Raw genomic sequence first — 19841 nt, 5'->3', positions numbered from 1 at the left:
TCACCAAGCTCATGGTCTACAGGGCCATAGTAATAGCTGCCCTCCTGTATGGCTCAGAGACTTGGACCATGTACAGTAGATACCTCAAGTCGCTGGAGAAATACCACCAGCGATGTCTCCACAAGATCCTGCAAATCCCCTGGGAGGACAGATGCACAAACATTAGCGTCCTCATCCAGGCCAACATCCCCAGCATTGAAGCACTGACCACACTTGATCAGCTCCGCTGGACAGGCCACACAGTTCGCATGCCAGACACGAGACTTCCAAAGCAAGCGCTCTACTCGGAACTCGTCCACGGCAAACGAGCTAAAGGGGGGCAGAGGAAACATAACAAGGACACCCTCAAAACCTCCCTGATAAAGTGCGACATCCCCACTGACACCTGGGAGTCTTTGGCCATAGACCGCCCAAAGTGGAGGAAGTGCATTCGGGAGTGCGCTGAGCTCCTCGAGTATCGTCGCCGAGAGCATGCAGAAATCAAGCGCAGGCAACGGAAGGAGCGTGCGGCAAACTAGGCTCCCTGCCCACCCTTTCCCTCAACGACTATCTGTCCCACCTGTGACAGAAACTGTGGTTCTCATATTGGACTGTACAGCCACCTAAGAACTCATGCTAAGAGTGGAAGCTAGTCTCCTCGATCCCGAGGGACTGCCAATGATGATGACAGAACTTATAATATGTGACTCAATCTCAACAGTAATCCACGCCAGTACAGTATTGATTTTATCCATCTGATTGTAGCTACAAAATCTCAAGCAATGGCTTCTCTTCCCGCTCCCATGCAGTTACTTCTGGAGGCCACCAAGGATCTGTCCTTGGCCACTGCCTCCTCTTCATTTACAAGCTGGTCCTTGGTGACATCTTCCAGAGAGAAGGTCAGCTTCCACATGTACGCTGACAATACCCAGCTCTACCTCTCTAGTCCCGTCCACTATCTGTGTGCTGTCAGACTACTTGCTCGATATCCACTTGGATAAGCAGTAATTTCACCCAGTTAAACATTGGGAAGACTGAAGCCATCATCTTTGTCCTCTGCTACAAAGTTTGAACCTTCGCCATCCATTCCATCACCCTCCCCGTTACTGTCTCAGGCTGAACCAAACTATTGGCAAATTCAGCAGCCTATTTGACCAAGTCAAGCTTCTGACCTCTAACATTGCCCACCTTTGTCCCTGCCTTAATCTATTTGCCGCCAAACCCCTCACCCATATCACGGTCATCTCCAGACTCCACTATTCCATTTCTCTCCTCAACAACCTCCTATTCTGAACCCTCCATAAACTTCAGCTCATCCAAATTTCTGCTGCCATATGCTAACCAGCACAAAGTCCTGCTTACCTATCAGCTCTGTCTTTACTGATTTATATTGGGATCCTGGTTCCCCAAAGCGTCACATTCAAAAATTTTCATCCTTGTGTTTAAATACCTATGTCCTTACCCCTCCATGTCTCTATAACCTCCTCCAGTCCTACAACCCACCAAACTCTCAGTTCCTGATTTTGTCCTTTTATGCACCCCCACCCTTTACACCCCACCATTGGCGACCGTGCTTTCAGCCACCTTCCAAGGTCCAAAACTCTCGAAGTCCCTTCCTAAATCCCTCCGCCTCTCCATCTCTCCTCTTTTAAGGTCCTCCTCAAATCTCAACTTTTTGAGTAAGCTTTTGGCCAACCCTCCTAAGATGTCCTTCTTTGTCCTGGTGTCCAGTTTAGTCTGATTACTTCTCTGAAGTACCTTGGGACATTTTTCCACATTAAAAGCACTTCACAAGTAGCAAGTTGTTGTAAGAGTTCAAATGAAGGGAATATGGCTTTTCAATAACAAAGATTTAGTATGAAAATAAATGTAAATGCATATAAATGACATTTGTGTTCAATAATCTATATGTACATATCCAAAAAATCACAAGCTATATAAAACTGACAATTTTTGACCAAGGTTTTCCTTTTTGCTACCAATTTATTTTGTCTCAGTTGTTTATGATTGTAATCTGAATCTTGGTGTGTAAGCCAAGGTGCATTAATATTTATGCATACCTTTTAGCTTTAATGAAACTTCTCAATTAAGTTTATGGAGCACTTTTCAAATAGGTCAAGGAACTCATAGCACACAATAAAATGGCAAAAGCACAGGTGAAATGGATGATGAAATGAATTGGAACACAATGCTTCCTGAAATTCTTTTGGTCAGCTGGATATCTGACATACATGAAAACCCATAACCATGCTCAAGAGTATCCAAGCCAAACTATTGCGAGAAACCTTCCACTGTTACTTAACTGCAGTGAACATGGAATGTCATGCCATGGAATTTGGCTTGATTACCTTCTAGGAAGGGGTGAATAAAAGATTCGCAGAATTTTTCCTCGTGAAATTAAATAAGTTGGGGAGAATTCATAACTGGAAGGCCTGCTGATATTACAATATTTATACTAACATGTTACCAAGAAGATCAAAGATATAAAATATACTACACAGCAGAGGTACTTTATAACAATTCCAATATCTAAAACTTTACAGCAAATTATAATCTTGTTTATAAAATATGAACTGCATAGTAGGAAAATAGCAGGCAACTTCAAAAATATTGGAACTTTGTCAAAATTCCAAGCAAACCACTAAATAAAAAAAAAAGACAAAAGTAGTAGTCTTGTATGGTTTATTTTGCGTTCTCCACATTATCACAGTCATAGTTTGACATGGATAGGGTTGTATACTACTTACAACTATAATGCATAATAAAATGAAAGCACTCCTCTCTCCTCATGTACATACAAAATGGATCTTGAGCCTTGTAGAACAGTTGCAATGCATGAATAGTTGAAAGCATCTGAAGATTAATTAACAGTTTGTTTTCAAGAACTCATCACTTGCAATAAGCAAACAGATTGACATGGACTGCCACAGAAGTACAACAGATCTAAGCATTACGATAGTAGGAACAGAAGGAATGCAACCCCAAAGTGACTGTGGACATATTGGTAGTATTAATTTACACACTATGTACAAATTAAAGGATTGCCTATTCATTAGCCCCACCTCCTATCTAATTTCCCACTCCCCTCCCCATCTCACCCTTGAGATAAGATATTCCATTCTTAGAGTATGTACACAATTACTTCTCTATATTTGCAGGCAGAAGTGGCATTGCCAAATGATATTGTACAATGAGTACAAACCTAAATGCATGCTGGACTGCAGTAACACACAGCTTTACATGAGACAGTAATTTAACATCAAGAGTTGCACTTTGTATTTGCTGACTTTCATTCAGTTCGTTGTTACAAGAAACAAGAGGCTTCTGCGGCATGCAGTGCATGATGGAAAACGTTTGACATCAGATGGTTGCGGTTTTCTCTTTTTTTAAGCAATACAATACTTGTACACTAATATTAAAGTGATCTTATTCAAAAAATTTTACATTGTCATACATTTCATTCTTAACTTAAAAAACAAATACAAATACACATTATTCGGGTTATTCCAGAAAAGATCAGGTCTGCAAGATAAGGTGGGTGAATTACAGGCCACATAGTGTATTCTTCTTGGTCTGGCATCACCTGGTAGAAATTACTTGCATAAACCAAAAATGTATATTAAATACCCCACATCTTGACGAAAATATATGGTCTAATCCGACTTTGACAAACCAAATATGCCCTACGTGTTTGAACTCATTTACACATCAACACTCACAAAAACGTGCATATCTAAACATTAGCTAGGACAAACTGATTATACAGACGTTTAAGCAGTATAAATAAAAAATCCACACTATTCCCAATTTAATACATTTTTATTTACAATGAAAATTCATGATAATTTCAAACAATTTATGCACAGTATATGTAACAGACAAAAGTCTTCATGAAGGAGCCATTGTGCAATTTATATAGGGACTGGACCTTGAAACTAACCCTCCCCACCACTATCATCTAGAATGGCAACCAGATCTTTTTTGGAACAGATTTGAGATTACAGCTAGACTATACTTATAGATACAGAGGTATGAAGAAACAGTCTAAGTATTTTAATAGGAGATCACCTTACCTCAACTATATTTAATGTCAATACTGATAAATTTTTGCAAATATACAGTATGTAGAGTGTAGCCTCACAATATTAACATTAAATGACATGCAAGATAGCCTGTTTCATTGAGAACATATCATTCTTTATACTGCAAGGAACAGAGCCTCGGGAATCAGTCCGACTCCGAGATATAAGACTTCACGATCCAAGATGTTCAAGAATGATTAAATTAACAAACCTGACATTTATTCTCACTTCTCAGTACATAATTATAAGAAAATATTGCACATACAGGAAACAAAACTTAAAAAAAGGCTAAACTCGATTTGCTGTATTTGCTCACTATGGCAGCTAACAAAGTGCTCAGTTCATAGGTTTGCTGGTATTTATGTTCGTTGACTTTTGCTTTTTCCAGAAAAAAATATTAGTGAGCTAGTCTTTTATTTTAGAATGGTCCGAGCCAGAGATGTTCCTTCAGTTTCAGCAGACCTCTCACTTTATCACTGAATACATTACTTTGCAAGCTTACTGTTGCTGTCACTTCAACAATGTGTCTGCTGCAATAATTTGATATTAGATGATATCACCAATCCATTTTTGAAATAAAGGGACCATATTTTAAATTTCAAAAACAAGTATGATAGTGATGCGAGTGTGAGATGTACTCAGCCTGCTGAGTGCAATGTACTTTGAAGCAAAAAAATATATATATATATCTCTCCCCTGAAAATTATCTTATACGAAAACAAGGAATTTCATCTTTGAAGATTTTAATGCTTTCTCCTGCTAATTGCTCTGAGAGTGGGCTTCTGAATGTTCATGAGTGTGTATGTATGTACATGGAATTTTGTTTATACTGTACTCTCATATGTAAACGAATGAATTAAATATCGATCTATTCTATATGGTTTGCCTTCATTTTCCCCAACTGATAAGCTATTACTGTTGTAATGAAGGATGCCAAATTCAGATGATCAGATGTCATCTCAACAGCAAACTGCATCAAATTTCACTAGTTAGCTCACCTAGAATATTCAATGTACTAATTTCAATACTGAAATCAAATAGGTTTTCCATTTTTTCTATTAAAATATGCATGTTATACATAAAGCAGATTTTGATTAAAATAGTAAGTGATGATATAGTTGGCACACTTAATAAAGATTACAATCATGATGTATCTGTTAATTACAGGGGGCTACAGCTGAATAAATACTGGAATTGTTCAACATTGCTCAGAATTCTACAATTTTAGTTTAAGTCTCTGTGGATAGTTTATCTTCTAAAAGTAACTGAACCTATTACTTTTTTTTAAACTCAAGGCTAGTTTTGCAACTTCAGGGTGCTTTGTATTACTTTCCATGTGCAATTAAATTATCAATAACAGACTTCAAACAAAGCCACCATAACAATCTTCTGTCTACACAGGGGTTTCATCCTTTGTCAGAAACCAAGCAAGTCTAGAATAATTTGATCCACATCATATTCTTTTGTTACAGGCTCCTAAATCGGAAATAACAAAAGAGCTGTCAGGCAATACTCCAAGGGAAAGAAAAAAAATGCAGTAACAACTGCTGGAAGAGTAACAGCACAAGCGCTGAATGGTAAGCAGCACAGAAGGCTCCCAGCTTGCCTCAAGCAAGGCAAAGAAAGATACCAAGGAAAACTTTCCCCTGGGCAACCTATTGAAGCCAATTATTGTATTTTCTGACATTACACTGGGAATGTAAATTCTGTTTCTCTGATGGGATGCTATCTATAGCACACAGTAGTAATTCAAGTGCTTTCATTGGTTAAAATTAGGGAGTCAGATTCACATATTGCTGCATTTAAGTGCCTTCACAACTGTCAGTGCAGCTTTGTGATATTACAAGCGTACAATGTCCTATTAGTTCTACCTTTTCTCCTAGACTATTGTGCTGATGCCACTCGTGTGTTTGGTCTTGCTACTGGTCGGTGCAGATGGGGGCTGCTGGCCATGGAGATGTTGAGCGTGCTGAGTGAGAGTAGGATGCTGGGAATGAGGAGTGGGCACAGGAGGATGAGCTGCATGGGGGTGCTGTTGCAGATAGGGAGTGTGTTGGGAATGTGACACATGCTGGGAATGCTGTACATGCTGGTGATGCTGATGGGGGAGCTGTGCAAGCTGAGGAGGGTGGTAGTGGTGATGATGATGATAAGGAGGTGGGAGAGGCTGGGTCTGTTGCATGTGACAGAATTGGGAGTGGAGCGCATGCAGCTGCTGTGTCTGCACCTCTGTCTGGCCTGGGTGATGCGCAGCTGAGGAATGTTGTTGATGTGGAGGATACTGAAGTTGCTGAGACGACCCTGGTACAGAATAACCCTGGGAAGAGGATTTTCCTCTTTTACTACCAAACAAAGAACCAAGCAGTGATGATGAGTTTGACATTGTCTGGTGAGGACGGACTGGACATTCTCCTCGTGTTGATGTGGTGGCTCTTCGACGTACATGAGGACTGTTAATGACTGACCCCTAGGAGGAAAAAAAAAGAAATATTTTAATTATTGAAAAAACTGTTGAAAAATAGTTTGCTAAAATCTTCTGACATGTAATTTTATTATATATTTTAATGGACCAAATAATGTTTCAAGATCTATGCATCGTTATAACAATTGTATACTTTCTTCAATGAAATGTAACATGGATTATTTATGTATTGTGTCATAACATTTCATATAATTCATTTAGAACGCACGAATAGGATTGAATTTCTGAATGAATGATGAATTTCTCAGGGATGCTAAAATTCTGTATATATTATGGTTTTTAATTAATACACCTAATAGATGAATCCAAAGATGTATAATCTCTTGTCATAAGTCTTCACAGGCACTATTTACTTCATGGAAAACAACAAGTTTTTGTACTTTTCCAGCTTAATCTTCATTTTCAATTTGGGTATATTTTTAATTATATAATTTGCAGCAAAAAACAAACCTAAAACATATCACCTGAAAGTAGGTGCAAGAAGTGGTTTACATTAATCTTAAGGTGACTTTTATTTAACAAATGCATTGCAAGTAACATGCAAGCCGAGGTAACCTACAGTCAAATGCTGTTAAAATTGCATTTGGAGTGAACAGAAACTCTGGCCTACGATTAGAGTAAATATCTTCATGCATGATGTTGCCAGAGTCTTTTGAACACTAAAACTTAAATAATATAATGATCTTGAATTAAAGCTTTCATTTATGCACCACAATCTTCAAATCTACAGCTGTAACTGCAATCTTCATTTACCTAATTCCTTTGCAATCAGCATTAAGTTTTGAATTTAGATATCACTGAGGTGGCATGATCCATAGCTAACCCACACTTCCTGTGGACTACATACATGTGCATGTTGCACAGGAGTTCTGAAATAACTGACCAGTGGATTTCTTCATGTTAAGAAACATTGAGCAAGTGAACTGTAACCAATGGCTAATGCAAACATGCCTCAAAGTCAACCACACCTAATTCAAAAGCTAAAAGTCTCTTGCATAAGGATAGCTTGAAAATTAGTTGGATTGAGGAATCCTCAATATCATGACAACAGTGTGATGTAGTGATGAATTAAAATACAATAGTCTGAGCTAATAGGGAGGGGAACAGGCCGGTCTAACTAGTGCAGGGTTTGATATCTTCTGATTCTGGCCATTTATAAAACTTACCCTTCCTTCACCTCATCATTGGTGACAGGCATTCAGTTGCCTTGCTCTGCTCTCTGAACTTCCTCTCTCTGAATCCCTCCACTCTTTTCCCCACCTTCAAAAACCTTCTCAAAATCTCATCTTTTCGATTAAGCTTTAAGTTATCATCCCAAGTTTCCTACGATGGCTTGACATCCATTCCCTTTATCTATTTTATTCTTGTCATTCTGTAAAGTGCTTTGCTACATTTTCTCTGATAATGGTATTATACAAATGCAGGAAATTGTCTCATGTCTTAGTAGCAATCTGGCAAAGTTCATTAATTGAGCATGACTGAACTTGAATACCAAAGCAATCTTAGAGTGCAGTGATCTACTCACTGAATGGCTACAGAAGTGTACAAATACATTGCAGTAATAGACTTTGCCCTCAATCTTGCAAAACTGAAGATTTGTTGAAAATTGAGTTATTTTCCACTCTGGTTTCTTAATAAGTGTGCTACCCTCACCTTGTAAGGGGCATGATAATGCTCAAGTAAATCAATGACTTTTTCAAATTTTAAAAAAGGTTATTGGGGCGGAAACTGCAGTGTCTTCGTAAGCTCAGCATATGCCGTCCTAATCCTTCTGAAAGACCCCGCAGCTTCAAGGTTTGTGCATGCGCGAAAAACCAGAACTTGCGATTTGTCAAGGTATGCCTTGACAGATCATACGAACTAACTGGAAAATCACTTTCACTGGCACAGATTTGAGCTATTTTCCCAACAACTGCCCAGCAATTGCCCACAAAACTCAACTGCTGGTAAAAGTAGGTATAGGGCCTGTAAGGATTATTATAAATGTTAAATTAAATATTTTAAAATTAAAAATGATGCACAAACACTTAAAATTATTTTATGCAAATATCAGCCCGGATTAAAATGTTAAAATTTATTTTTCAAACATTTTAATTTTTTATTGTATTTGGTGTAATAAAGGGACTTTTAATTAAATGTGAAAATCAGAACATTTATATTAGAATTGTCTAAATTGTTTAACTATTTGGGGTTTCCATTGCATATTAGGGGATTCATTTCGGAAATGATTGCAATGGAATCTCCTGTGTGATTGGAGGACCTGGCCCACATGATCCCAGGGATGCTTCCAAATTGCCTGGGATCCATGGACCTTTACACAGGCATATGCCTGGAGACCCGAGACCCGAACTCTCCACAGTTCAGAGAGCCAGAAGGGAAGTTCAAAAATATTTTGCGGGTCGGAGGCATACTCTGGAGGTATGCCTCTGACCGCAATTTCAGGGCCATTGGATTCTAAAAATAGTTTATATCCAATTATGACAATTGTGTCACAGCATGCATCGACTATACTGTCTGGCTTTGTTTGGATACAAACATCTACCAGATATAAACAGATAAAATTGCAAAGGACCATGATCGACAAAAAATTCAAATATGCATGTTGTAAAAACAAAATGGTTGTCAGGGTATCACAATTCTAAAGTTTTTAAAAAAGCAAAATTTTAAGCATATAATTGCTCTTTGTCCAGTGAAAAAAATCTATAACCATAATTGTCAGTTTTATATACAACTTTTCACATTGCCTTACAGGATTTGAAATATGTAATATGTCCTTATTGAATGCATTTACGTTATTTTTCAATTACAATTAATTTATTTTTTGATTGTACACATTTATACTGTAGTAATCCCCCTATCGTCATTCCCAGACTTCCTGATTATCTTAAGTCAGGAGAACATGATGATCTAACCAGGCACATTTTCCAGTGTTTTGTTGATCCTCCAAGATAGCAGTGTTTAAGGAACCAACATCCCCTCTTCCACGAGAACTCAAAGTTATTCTTTTTTTCCTTCCCTATGTCTTGGATAAGAGTGTTGTCAAACTCAATCTCCAGGGTGAATATCTAGTCAAGATTCCAATACTCTTGCTTTGGAGCTACCGGCTATATACATGTTAACTACTTTATATATATTTTAAAGAACACAGATAAATGCAGCACTCTCAAACAATTTCCTAATTTTTGATTAATAGGTTAACTAAAAGGAGTTCAAGTGTGAGATGCTGTGCTGTCACACACTGTCTTCGTTACTATTTGCTGTATCTAAATATATCCTTCGATTATAACTGCAAAATTTACAAAGGATGAATCCAGTGTTACAGACGCTCAACGAGCAGCAATCTCGAGATTATTTCAAAATTCAGCAGTTGCCATGGTGAATTTCTAGGTATTTTTCTTTAACTGTCAACTCTCACACAGACACAAACAGACATTTACATTTTGTTTTTCTTTTGGCATCCTATTTGTGCATACGGTCTAAATGTTCATGTCAGGAATTTAGTACAAACAGGACTAATGCACTGGAAGATTGTGCCACCAGCCATTTACAAATAGAAACAGATTTCAACACCACCTTTCAGAATGTACAAGACTACCACAACAAGGACACTTGCACAGACAAAAATTAGTGAAGACATTGAGAAAAAAATAGGTTTTGAGAGAAATAAAAAGTTGTATACACAATTACTAGCATTTATGTTAAAGTAGCAAGTCCATTAATCCGAATGCCATTACATTGTAAGCATGCATGGGCAATACATGAACTTGGAGCAGGGGATTTAGGTAAATGCTTGGAGAATGAATGAATGAAATCCACACTCAGTTCATCTACTCTATCCAGTTTTTCTATGCGTTTCCATATAATGCTTTCAACAGAAGCACAATGGTGCTTTCACAAAAAAAGTTAACAACTTAAGAACTCAAAACCCTGACTGAGAATCTTAAGTGTTATTCTGCAAACTGATAGCCAATAAAAACAAAGGAGAAAGTATAAGTGCAGCTCATACAAAGCAAAATAATAAACTGAGTCCATGTTCCAATGTTATAACATGGCACCATATTAGTTTATTCAGCATTACACATGCTGATGATTTCAAAAGCTTCAGACTCATCGCTGCCAGCAAAACCACATTCAGCTTATTCCATCAAAAATAGTGTGCCTTGACAAGAAGCCTGACTGCGCGCGAGCATTAGGTGCACATGGCAAGCAGTTCACACATGCATATTCTATGTGGCAGGCAGGTTACTTATTGGAAGAAAGCAAAAGGATGCAAAACAAATGCTTTAAAAAATATACATTATACATCCAGCTACAGATCAATTGCTTCCTACTTACTTCCATATTGCTGTCTAGCGATCCTGCACTGCTGCGGCGCCCACGCTTGCCTGCCCAGGACATGCAATACCAAAGATTAGAAACTGAGAATTAACCCGGGGCCACATCCTTGTACCCAATGCACATTAAAGGGTCTCTGTACACAGTACAAGTTGAGCACATCTAATTGGGAACTAGCAGGCAAACTTGAAGGAAACTGAGCAGGGGGATGGCTGCAGGGTATCTAATTAGTCAAAAAAATGACCGAAAAGTAACAATGCATCATTGTTACATCTAATTGTTGATTGAGAAAACTTAGCATTTTTAAATGAAATAATTCAAAAAAATTTAATGTTAATTTTAAAAATTGCTTTTTTGTTTAGAATTCATACAAATACGGGTGTATATTGTATAAAAACATATGCTGCAGACGTAAAAAAGAAAATGAAAACATCAGCAACATGGATAATGGCTATTTTATTACCAATGGAAACTACATAAATGACGAGTTTTTAACCAGCATTTGTGGATAAGTAGAGGCAACAGAACGAACACATCACTACACTCTTTCTTAATGTGATCTTGCACTGAATTTTTAAAAAAGCAGCATCCATTGATCTGTGAAAAACTGGACCTCTAGTGGATTTCATTTTTCTACTCTGGGAGAGAACAATGGCTAATAAGGAACCTGCAGAACCCAGGTCAAATGGTGAAAGATGACAGAGTCTCTTTAAAAGAGGTGCAAATCCCATCTTGTAACCAAAGACCTTGCCTAAATATGGCATGTTTTACTGAAATGTGGGATGTGTAGAGCTGAACATTCTGTGTTAATGTTTTTCTTTATCAGAAATGTTGAAATCATTTCAGAGAACGAAAGTTTCTAAAAAGCAGGAGAACAGAGATACTGGCCTAATTCAGGAAAGTAGTCATTTTAGAGTTTCATTGGCCCCAAGTTTCCACATGATTTGCTCCTGGTTTTTAGGAGCAACTGGTGTAGAACGGAGTATCTTAGAAATCGGAATTCTCGTCATTTAGTTTGCTCCAGTTCTAGTCAATTAGAACAGTTTCACTTTGGAACAGAATTTTTTTTCAAAAGGGGGCGTGTCCGGCCACTTACGCCTGTTTTCAAAGTTTCGTCAGTGAAAACTTACTCCAAACTAACTTAGAATGGAGTAAGTGAAGATTTTTGTACGCTCGAAAAAACCTTGTCTACACTTTAGAAAATCAGGCGTAGGTTACAAATCAGGCGTAGGGAATGGTGGGGGGAGGGGTTTAAAGGGAAGTTTACAAACATTAAACACTTCAGTTTTACAAATAAAGAGCCATCATCAATAATAAATGATAAATACATCAATAAATCAACCAATAAATCAATCAAAAAAAATTAAGAAGAAATAATTCTTTAAAAAAAAAATCAAATAAAAAAAACATTTTCTACTTACCGACTGCAGCACTGGGAGCACTCTAACAGCATGCTGGGATGCCCCCCCCCCCACCAGTGTGTCTCTGTCAGTGTCTCTATCTCTCTGTCTGTCTGTGTGTGTGTGTCTCTCATTCTCTGTCTGTCAGTGTCTGTGTTTCTGACAGCGAGGGGAGGGGGAGGAGGGGGGTAGAGGGAGAGAAGGGGGAGGGATGGGGGGAAAGGAGATGGGGGGGAGAGAAGGAGATGGGGGTGAAGAGATGGGGGGTGAAGAGATGGGGGGTGAAGAGATGGGGGGTGAAGAGATGGGGGGTGAAGAGATGGGGGGTGAAGAGATGGGGGGTGAAGAGATGGGGGGTGAAGAGATGGGGGGTGAAGAGATGGGGGGTGAAGAGATGGGGGGTGAAGAGATGGGGGGTGAAGAGATGGGGGGTGAAGAGATGGGGGGTGAAGAGATGGGGGGTGAAGAGATGGGGGGTGAAGAGATGGGGGGTGAAGAGATGGGGGGTGAAGAGATGGGGGGTGAAGAGATGGGGGGTGAAGAGATGGGGGGTGAAGAGATGGGGGGTGAAGAGATGGGGGGTGAAGAGATGGGGGGTGAAGAGATGGGGGGTGAAGAGATGGGGGGTGAAGAGATGGGGGGTGAAGAGATGGGGGGTGAAGAGATGGGGGGTGAAGAGATGGGGGGTGAAGAGATGGGGGGTGAAGAGATGGGGGGTGAAGAGATGGGGGGTGAAGAGATGGGGGGTGAAGAGATGGGGGGTGAAGAGATGGGGGTGAAGAGATGGGGGGTGAAGAGATGGGGGGTGAAGAGATGGGGGGTGAAGAGATGGGGGGTGAAGAGATGGGGGGTGAAGAGATGGGGGGTGAAGAGATGGGGGGTGAAGAGATGGGGGGTGAAGAGATGGGGGGTGAAGAGATGGGGGGTGAAGAGATGGGGGGTGAAGAGATGGGGGGTGAAGAGATGGGGGGTGAAGAGATGGGGGGTGAAGAGATGGGGGGTGAAGAGATGGGGGGTGAAGAGATGGGGGGTGAAGAGATGGGGGGTGAAGAGATGGGGGGTGAAGAGATGGGGGGTGAAGAGATGGGGGGTGAAGAGATGGGGGGTGAAGAGATGGGGGGTGAAGAGATGGGGGGTGAAGAGATGGGGGGTGAAGAGATGGGGGGTGAAGAGATGGGGGGTGAAGAGATGGGGGGTGAAGAGATGGGGGGTGAAGAGATGGGGGGTGAAGAGATGGGGGGTGAAGAGATGGGGGGTGAAGAGATGGGGGGTGAAGAGATGGGGGGTGAAGAGATGGGGGGTGAAGAGATGGGGGGTGAAGAGATGGGGGGTGAAGTGGGGGGTGAAGAGATGGGGGGTGAAGAGATGGGGGGTGAAGAGATGGGGGGTGAAGGAGATGGGGGGGGAAGGAGATGGGGGGGGAAGGAGATGGGGGGGAAGGAGATGGGGGGGAAGGAGATGGGGGGGAAGGAGATGGGGGGGAAGGAGATGGGGGGGGAAGGAGATGGGGGGGAAGGAGATGGGGGGGGAAGGAGATGGGGGGGAAGGAGATGGGGGGGAAGGAGATGGGGGGGAAGGAGATGGGGGGGAAGGAGATGGGGGGGAAGGAGATGGGGGGGAAGGAGATGGGGGGGAAGGAGATGGGGGGAAGGAGATGGGGGGGAAGGAGATGGGGGAAGGAGATGGGGGGAAGGAGATGGGGGAGAGGGGAGAAGGAGATTGGGAGGGGGGAGAGGAGATTGGGAGGGGGGAAGGAGATTGGGAGGGGGGAAGGAGATTGGGGGGGGAGAAGGAGATTGGGAGGGGGGAAGCAGATTGGGAGGGGGGGGAAGGAGATTGGGAGGGGGGGGAAGGAGATTGGGAGGGGGGGAAGGAGATTGGGAGGGGGGGGAAGGAGATTGGGAGGGGGGGGAAGGAGATTGGGAGGGGGGGGAAGGAGATTGGGAGGGGGGGGAAGGAGATGGGAGGGGGGGGAAGGAGAATGGGAGGGGGGGAAGGAGAATGGGAGGGGGGGAAGGAGATTGGGAGGGGGGGGAAGGAGATTGGGAGGGGGGGAAGGAGATTGGGAGGGGGGGGGGTTAGGAGATTGGGAGGGGGGGAAAGGAGATTGGGAGGGGGGGAAAGGAGATTGGGGGGGGGGAAAAGGAGATTGGGGGGGGGGGGAAGGAGATTGGGGGGGGGAAGGAGAAGGGGGAGGGAGGCTGAACGGGCCGGGCCCGAGACTTTGGGTCGGGCCCGTCCCCAGCACCAGATTTACAGGTAGGTGGCGTTGGGTCAGGTCGGGGGGTTGGTGGGAGGGAGGTCGGTTCGGTTCGGGTCGGGGGGAGGGAGGGAGGGAGGGAGAGGGAGGTCAGGTCGGGGAGAGGGAGGTCAGGTCGGATCCAGTCCGGGGGCGGGGGGGAGCGGGAGTCGGGTCGGGGTCCGGGGAGGGGGGGGAAGCGGGAGTCGGGGGGGGGGGGGGGGAGAGCGGGAGCGGGAGTCGAGTCAGGTCGGGAGGAAGCAGGAGCTGGCCGTGTGAGGAGCCTTAATTCACGCAGCCCCAGTGAGGCCATTGGGCCAGGGCTAGGGGCTGCGTGCTTCGGCCCCTCCCACACAGTTTTGGGCGCCTGGAGCTATTGAACATGTAGCACGCATGTGCAGAGGTCCCGGCACTGTTTTCAGCGCAGGGACCTGGCTCCGCCCCCTACAGCTCCTGCTGCGCTGCGCCGAGGGCCAGAGGACCTGCAGGGAGCTGGAGAATACGGAGGGTTTTTTTAGGCGCACTTTGTGTCGCGAAAAACGGGCGTCCAGGTCGGGACTGCGCCGTTCTCGGCGCGGCTCGAAACTTGGGCCCATTAAAACTAAATCAGTTATCTTTTAGAGAATAAGTATACATCATGTCAGAAAATAACTAACATTCAGAATTAAAATCAGCTTTAAAAAATAAAGAAACAGACTTGAGACCAAACATTACTAAGCAAGCCACAACAACCAAACTTTTTTTTCTCTGGAGCTCACTTTGATATAGGATTGCCATTGCACACTGCCGCACCCCACATTAAACAAAAACAATACACTTAAGAATGGTTGAACATATACTTGATCCAAGCACATAACACAGAGAATTTCCATCCAGGTACATTACACAGGATCTCTCCACCCTAAATGTGATCCATCCAAGTGGAACATTCACCGACTGATTAGATCACACGACATGTTAACCAGACAACAGAGAAGGTACAGTTTATAGTTCTGACCATTTCAATGGATTTTAAAATCTGAATTAAGATAATTTTATTTAAAATGCATGCACCCTAATTGTCAGATTAAGATGCGGCAGAATGTATTTCTGGGTTCTTCATCATCCAGCAATACTAAACTTAAATTTTTTACTCTTGATCAAAGCTTACATTCTTCAAATGAATATGCAACTTAAGTGCTCTTGAAATAACAGTTTCATATTTTCCATAATAAAATAACATGTCAGCACTGATTATTAACTATATCAACAAAAATTATTTCGCAATATGCATTCAACATTCTTTGATGTTGCTCACAATTTGAGTACCAAATTTGCTTATTATTAAAAAGTCAACATGTAACATTAATAAAGTTAATACACAACTTCAAAGACTGAAAATTAGGACATGTACTGGATCATTCTTGGAATAAGCCTAGAACAGATTGCAAATGTGTGTTCTGTATGTGACACATTACAATGTTAAAAAGGTTAATCAAAGATGACGTTTTGTACTTCAACATCTGTTAGAGTGCAGAACCAAACATTACTAAGCAAGCCACAAAAACTAAACTTTTTTCCTCACTTCTTCTCAATTTCACCTGGTCAAGTGACAGCAGAATTATATTTAGCTTTACAACACAAAAACAAAAATCGCAATAAATAGATGGTTTCTTACCTGCTTCTGAGAGGTCCCTGAGGGAACTACTTAGTGCGGTCCTCTTTAACCCCTCCCCAGTGGTATAACTGTCATCCAGACTGGCCCTGCTTAATGTGCCAATACCAGGTTCCTTTTTCAGGCCTGAGCTCTGAGAGATACTTGGGCGTACAATTCCTTTCTGTTTTTCTAGTTCGGCTGAAGATAAAATGTTGAATTATTTTTTTTATAGTGCATGATGAGAATGAATAACTGTCAGATTAATACAAGAGATACCATTGAAGAGTGTGATTGGTTTAGTGGTGTTTAATTTCAGTACTCATGTTTCAATGGAACTTTCAACATGAACATACGTCAGATAGCAAACTGATAGTCAAGGCAGAATTGTAATTTTAAATCAATGAAACCAAATTTATTGAACTTCACACCTTGAAGTAAAAACTGTACATGGAGGTCAAGACTATCTCATACAATTTTGTACTTACATTCTATTCTGCACTTTTCCATCTCTTGAACTTCTGCAATAGACTCGCGTAGGTCATCAGTGAATTTCTTACGATCCTGTGGGTTGGGGGCATTGAAATTAATAAGGATTCTGATGTCAGCACCTGGAATAGCTGAAGTAAGTCGGACTCCATTTGGGTAATCTAAGAAAAACATAAAGCAATACTTTCTATGTTAGAAATGTTGCTATCTATTACAGTACATAAATTATCACTGTCAGAGTTATAATGCTTTCTAGAAGGTTTTGCTGATATGTTTAAAATATTGCAAAATGCAGACTGAAAGTTTCTTGAATCCTTACACTGATTTTCAAAGAGAAGAACTTGTATCCCATACAAGGAAAAGGATTGCCGGAAGCTGTAGGTCACTGAATTTTTCTTCTTTTGAAAGATCTTTGTAACCTGGAAAAATAAGGTTTGAGGTTACAAACTAATCATGCAGAAATTAACTGACAAACATGATTTAAATGTGCTGTAATATGTTGGCCATTGAATAGGCAGTGTGAGATCCTCAACTCATTCTATGAAGCAAAGATTTCATAACTAAAAATATTTATTTATGGTGACCTTTCCAAAGTCCTCAATCATTTGGAAACATTAGTCAGTACTTTTAAATGATGTCCTTGCATTCCTCACTTAAAATGTTTGCTTGCACTTGAACTGTGTTCATGGTCAAACGTCCATTTGCAGTTTGGTTTGTACAAACACACATTCCTGGTTTTCCTATGTTGAAACTTCTATCTATCACCAAATCAAGTAGTAAATCAATATCAGAAATTCTGCTACTGATGTAATTCCACTGACAGTAATGAAGAGTGGTCATAAAAATCCCCAGTAATCAATTGATAGGAAGTACAGGATTTTGGAAATCATTGCAGATTGATGTAAACTTTAGATCATCAAATGTATTGCAAATTGTAATTCTTTAAGTGCAAAATTTGCTCAAATATTTATTTCCTGTCAGCTGAACATTTGATCATAGTCATTGCAAAATATAGTCCTAAAACTGAAAGTTAGCAAATCGATTGAATTTTCAGTTTTTGATTTTTTGGAAACCAAACCATTTTTTTTGGACAAACAAACTTCTAAAACAAACATTCTCAATACCTTTCACAAACAATATTACTTTTTTATGAAACAAAAGATGAAGACTCAGCTGGAAAACAAATACTCTCATTGCTCATAGTGAGGACAAACCCGAAAGAAGTTATCATGAATCCAAATAGGATCGAAAATGACGACATAGCCATCATGCCTGTAGATTAAAAATAAGCAAAATGAAAATGAAAACAAGCCCAAAAAAAGGAAGAGTAAACTTATATTGAGTCCCTGAAAAACCAAAGGGAAACCATCGGTAATTGATCTGCAACAGGTGCAAGACCCTTTCTATTTCTAATCCATACCTCCACACAGCAGCACCACTGATGTCAGGGACTTGGCTGTGTTAAGAATCCTGCTATTTGCATCACCCTACATTGCCTGGTGCTCTATATCACTGTGCCACCACACCACACTCCAAATTATACACTTGTCATTTAAACCATACTGATAACATTGCTATCTTAAAAACAATAGCTTTAGGTTATATTTACCAACAAAGGTTTGCAAATTGTTCTGAAAAATGAGAATTCCCTTTTTAATATAATGTACGACAAACATTCAATTTCAAATGTTTCCAGTTTGAACAAGAGGCCCTGCTTTCTCCTTGTGGTATTCCTAGTAGATAAACAGGAAACGGAGAGAAGGTGCCTATTCATTTTCTCAGCAAAGGGCAAATGTGTGCCCCACTGAGACTGGGAAAAAAAAAGAAATTCTACTGTTGAAAAAAAAAAGCAAGGGGCTTTAGTTGCATGCTGTGCTCATTACTCTGCTGATATCCAAGACAAAGAACTTGAATGATCTGTCTCAATTGGTAGCACTGTTACCTCAGAGAAAAGTTGTGGGTTCAGGCCCCATTCCAGAACTTGAACACATACTCTAACCTAACATTTCAGTGAAGAACTGCACTGCCAGATACCTCTTGGATATCTGTTCCTGCGATTCAAGTTGATACATGAGATCCCACTGCACTATTCCAAGAAGAGGTTCTGTTTGTGACCTCCCTTAGCCAACACCACCAAAACAGATTATTTGGTCATTCATTTCATTTTCTGCATGTACAAATTGGTTGCAATGTTTGCCTACATAACATTGACTGCACTTCCAATGTAATTCATTAGTTGTGAAGCACTTTGGGACATTCTGAGGAAATGACAAGGTGCTATAGATTTAAGTTATTTCTTCTATCTGTCTCCAAAGTTCCATTCAAACAGATTTTGGAGCAGAATACCCAAAATAGAACCCATATATCCTGTTGATTGCTCAATACAAGATTGAAAAGGTACTGATGTGGTGATCATGTGCTGTTTGCTCTATCTCTACAATAATTTAAACTGGCATTAGATGTATCATCATCATCATAGTCAGTCCCTCGGAATCGAGGAAGACTTGCTTCCACTCCTGAAGTGATTCCTTGGTGGCTGAACAGTCCAATACCAGAGCCACAGTCTCTGTCACAGGTGGGACAGATAGTCAGTGAGGGAAGGGGTGGATGGGACTGGTTTGCCGCACGCTCTTTCCGTTGTCTGCGCTTGATTTCTGCAAGCTCTTGGCGGCAAGACTCGAGGTGCTCAGCGCCCTCCTGAATGCACTTCCTCCACTTAGGGCGGTCTTGGCCAGGGACTCCCAGATGTCAGTGGGGATGTTGCACTTTATCAGGGAGGCTTTGAGGGTGTCCTTGTAGCATTTCCGCTGCCCACCTTTGGCTCATTTGCCATGAAGGAGCTCCAAGTCGAGCACTTGCTTTAGGAGTCTCGTGTCTGGCATGCGGACTATGTGGCCTGCCCAGCGGAGCTGATCAGAGTGTGGTCAGTGCTTCAATGCTGGGGATATTGGCCTGAGTGAGGACACTGATGTTGGTGCGCCTGTCTTCCAAGGGGATTTGTAGGATCTTGCGGAGACATCATTGGTGATATTTCTCCAGCAACATGAGGTGTCTACTGTACATGGTTCATGTATCTGAGCCATACAGGAGGGCAGGTATTACTACAACCCTGTAGACCATGAGCTTGGTGGCAGTTTTGAGGGCCTGGTCTTCAAACAAACACTCTTTTCCTTAGGCGGCCGAAGGCTGCACTGGCGCAGTG

At 41.4% G+C, this 19841-nt stretch overlaps 1 protein-coding gene across 1 annotated transcript; it reads right to left on the bottom strand.

Annotated features, from left to right (window-relative positions):
• Positions 1-2655: 2655 nt before the first annotated feature.
• LOC139245310 (IQ motif and SEC7 domain-containing protein 2-like) lies at positions 2656-17911 on the bottom strand (the record flags this gene model as incomplete). The annotated part of the gene is made up of 6 exons (XM_070871152.1): positions 2656-6528; positions 10879-10928; positions 16175-16351; positions 16639-16800; positions 16959-17058; positions 17854-17911. Coding segments are annotated over 6 exons (1135 nt in total), but the record flags the coding sequence as incomplete, so codon positions are not given.
• Positions 17912-19841: the final 1930 nt, after the last annotated feature.

The sequence above is a fragment of the Pristiophorus japonicus genome, unplaced genomic scaffold (assembly GCF_044704955.1).
Source record: "Pristiophorus japonicus isolate sPriJap1 unplaced genomic scaffold, sPriJap1.hap1 HAP1_SCAFFOLD_2179, whole genome shotgun sequence".
NCBI lineage: Eukaryota > Metazoa > Chordata > Chondrichthyes > Pristiophoridae > Pristiophorus > Pristiophorus japonicus.
The sequence above is the reverse complement of the archived record's forward strand: the minus strand, read 5'-3'. Positions and strand labels throughout refer to the sequence as shown.